Here is a 2,794-nt window from a genome sequence, read left to right on the forward strand (position 1 = left end):
ACGTACAAAACTTTTTACACATGTAAAAAAATAAAGAAATTTTTAATAAAATCTTAAAGAAATAAAATAATAAAATCAATAACAAAAATATATAAAAAAACTGTACAATAAAAACTTAATAGTTTTTTGGTTGATATTTTGAGAGAAATATAAAATAAAATAAGAGGGACTAAAATGTCAATTATAAATATTAAAGGGAAAGGAAAGTTCAGGGGGGTGTATGGATAGCAAGGGAGGAGGGTACGTTTAGCCTGACCCTAACATAATAGGTTCTCAAAATATTGCATAAAAAGACAATCATATGGCAACAGAAGCATAGATTTGTATAATAAGGTGACCCTCAAAAATAACATAAAACATCCCAAAATCAGACGTTTTCATAAGTCATAACAGCCCAAAAGATAGTGTTTATCCACAAAAACCATGACAAATGAATTCTATTGAGAATATGCATAACACCAATTGCTATGCATTTTATCAAACCAAAATAAATGATCATAATAATGATACAACAAATATAAATAATTTTATAACAGAAAATTTATAGTCACAATCTAAAGTCAAAACTATAATAAAACCTACATCTCATCATCTTCCAATGCATTATAGATCATCCTGCAATCACAACAATATGTTTAAATTGAGACCCAAGTATAACAATTAGGGAAAAATAAAACCTTGCGACTCGTGCATTACCAAAATAAGGTGACACAGAGAAGAAATATTAGATATCCGAGTTTAAAAAGCCGCTGCTTCTTTTCCCATTCAAGCTGGTTAAAGATCTCTGTCACATCCACAAGGTGTTGCTTCCGAGTGTACCTAATAGCATAAGTTTATATATTAATGATATTAACAGTTTATTGCTATACAAATTGACTATAAACTGAGTGGTAAATAAGAGACTTACAGTCTCACGTTGTAGTAAAGGTATGGCAATGCAAGTAGAAGCATCACCCAATGCCCGGTTAGAAGATAAATCAAGCATAAAACGCCATGTGTTATGAATTCTGGTAATATCACAAAGTTTATTCGTGATGCAGAATCGTACGGGTTAATGTAATCAAATTCTAGATCCGCTAAGCACATAAGCTGCAAGATAAAGGTTTTAATGTTACAATTGTTTGTTACCATTGTTTTGAATACTAAAAATTAGCAAAATATGGATGCAAAACACAAACTAGAGGTTGATTATAGGTGGCAATCTTGTATATTTGTATATGGATTACTTTGGGTCGCCTCAATTAGCCAACGGGTCAATTTAGGTCAACTCAAATTCGTCAATGAGTCAAAACGGGCAAGTATTATAAAAAGGTCCAAATGGGTTAGCACCACCCATGACCATGTTTGTCTCTACCACCTACTCGTGGCCACCACCTCGACCGTCGCTGCCACTCCACCAACAGCGCAACCACAGACTTCCACGCCGTTGGCACCATCGCTGAAGCATTTACGGTCGTTGCCACTCTACCAACGTCGCCACCACCCCACTAGCGAAGTAGCGATGTCATCACCGCCCCGGCACCACAACCACTCTCCACCATCGCCACTAGCCACCATAATAAAAAACCTAGCAAGTGATCCTATTTTGGTACTTTTTCTAAAACAACTCATCAACCCACGTCCATTTCGTCCACAACCCATTTTGACCCATGACCCAAACCTGCCCTAACGTGCAGTGTGCCAGACCTAATATTGACCCATGACTCGAACCACGCAGTTTCACAGGCTTACCGCTGATTGATAGATCACTTACAGTTTATGCTCAACCTAATGATTTTATATTAGAAATACTGCAACTTTATTCACACAGTCCCTGTAAATCTATATCTTTATTAAGTAATTTTGACTTTCCAAACAACTACTTGTTGCAAAATGTCAAACTTTTTACAAGAAAACAAAAGAGTATTTTTAAAACTTTTAGTCTCCACAATTACAATCACTTAAAAGAGTCATTCAACACAAAACCAAATGTAAACATATAACTGCGTAAACAATTGTACACGCGTTTGGTGTGTTACAAAATGCGGTTACGAAACGAATAAAGCGCCTCTCGCTTGCCCTAACAATATCTGATCAGCACTAAGAAAAAGTCCTAATGTGAGAATCAGTATTCAAATTCAATTACCCAAATCCTAACCAAATAAGCACATTTATAAATTTATTTGTTTAAACCCAAAAATTAAAATAAAAAAAAAACTATTTTTTTACTTAAAACCAAAATTTTTTAACGATTATCGGGTTCATAAATAAATAAAATCTATACCCAAAAGAACCCTAATTTGGCGAATTGCAAAATTGAAGGGATGAATTGATGAATAATTAGTTAAAACAACAAAAGAATGATGATTTTGCAACAATTAAAGGAGTTACAGATGAGAAGGGTAAAGTGTTGACCTGATAAACGACGATAACGACGAGAGCTATGAGGATGAAGAAGAAGAGTAGCCATTTAAGTATCTCACCCATTATTATTATTATTATTATTATTATTATTATTATCTCGTCTGTCTTCTTCGTTTATGTGTTGGTAATGGTGATCGTGGTTCTTCTTTTATGAGAATCAGACCAAAACCCCTAAGTTGACAACTTACACCCTGTACTTCGTAAGTTGCTACTTGATCGTGCGTTACAACTTACAAGTACTATTCTTTTATAAATTATTAAATACAAAAACGTTACGAGAATAACTTAAAGCCCAAGTCAAACTCCTCTACTTTCGGATTTTATGTTTATATACTTTGAGATCAGTCGTTTAATAATTTTATAAAATTCTCGATTGGCTTGATAAAAAGTA

General features: G+C 33.9%; 1 protein-coding gene across 1 annotated transcript; it reads right to left on the bottom strand.

Annotated features, from left to right (window-relative positions):
- Positions 1 to 459: 459 nt before the first annotated feature.
- Positions 460 to 2,493, bottom strand: LOC143623664 (protein cornichon homolog 4-like). The gene is made up of 4 exons (XM_077094513.1): positions 2,395 to 2,493; positions 908 to 1,089; positions 697 to 819; positions 460 to 615 (listed from the first exon to the last, which is right to left on the bottom strand). Exons 1-4 carry the CDS (start codon positions 2,464 to 2,466, stop codon positions 579 to 581), a joined length of 414 nt encoding a protein of 137 aa, XP_076950628.1. The 5' UTR covers positions 2,467 to 2,493; the 3' UTR covers positions 460 to 578.
- Between the last annotated feature and the right edge of the window lie 301 nt (positions 2,494 to 2,794).

This window comes from Bidens hawaiensis, unplaced genomic scaffold (genome assembly GCF_021521415.1).
Source record: "Bidens hawaiensis isolate Kalapana, Puna unplaced genomic scaffold, B.hawaiensis_p1.1 tig00003510_1, whole genome shotgun sequence".
NCBI classification, from domain to species: domain Eukaryota; kingdom Viridiplantae; phylum Streptophyta; class Magnoliopsida; order Asterales; family Asteraceae; genus Bidens; species Bidens hawaiensis.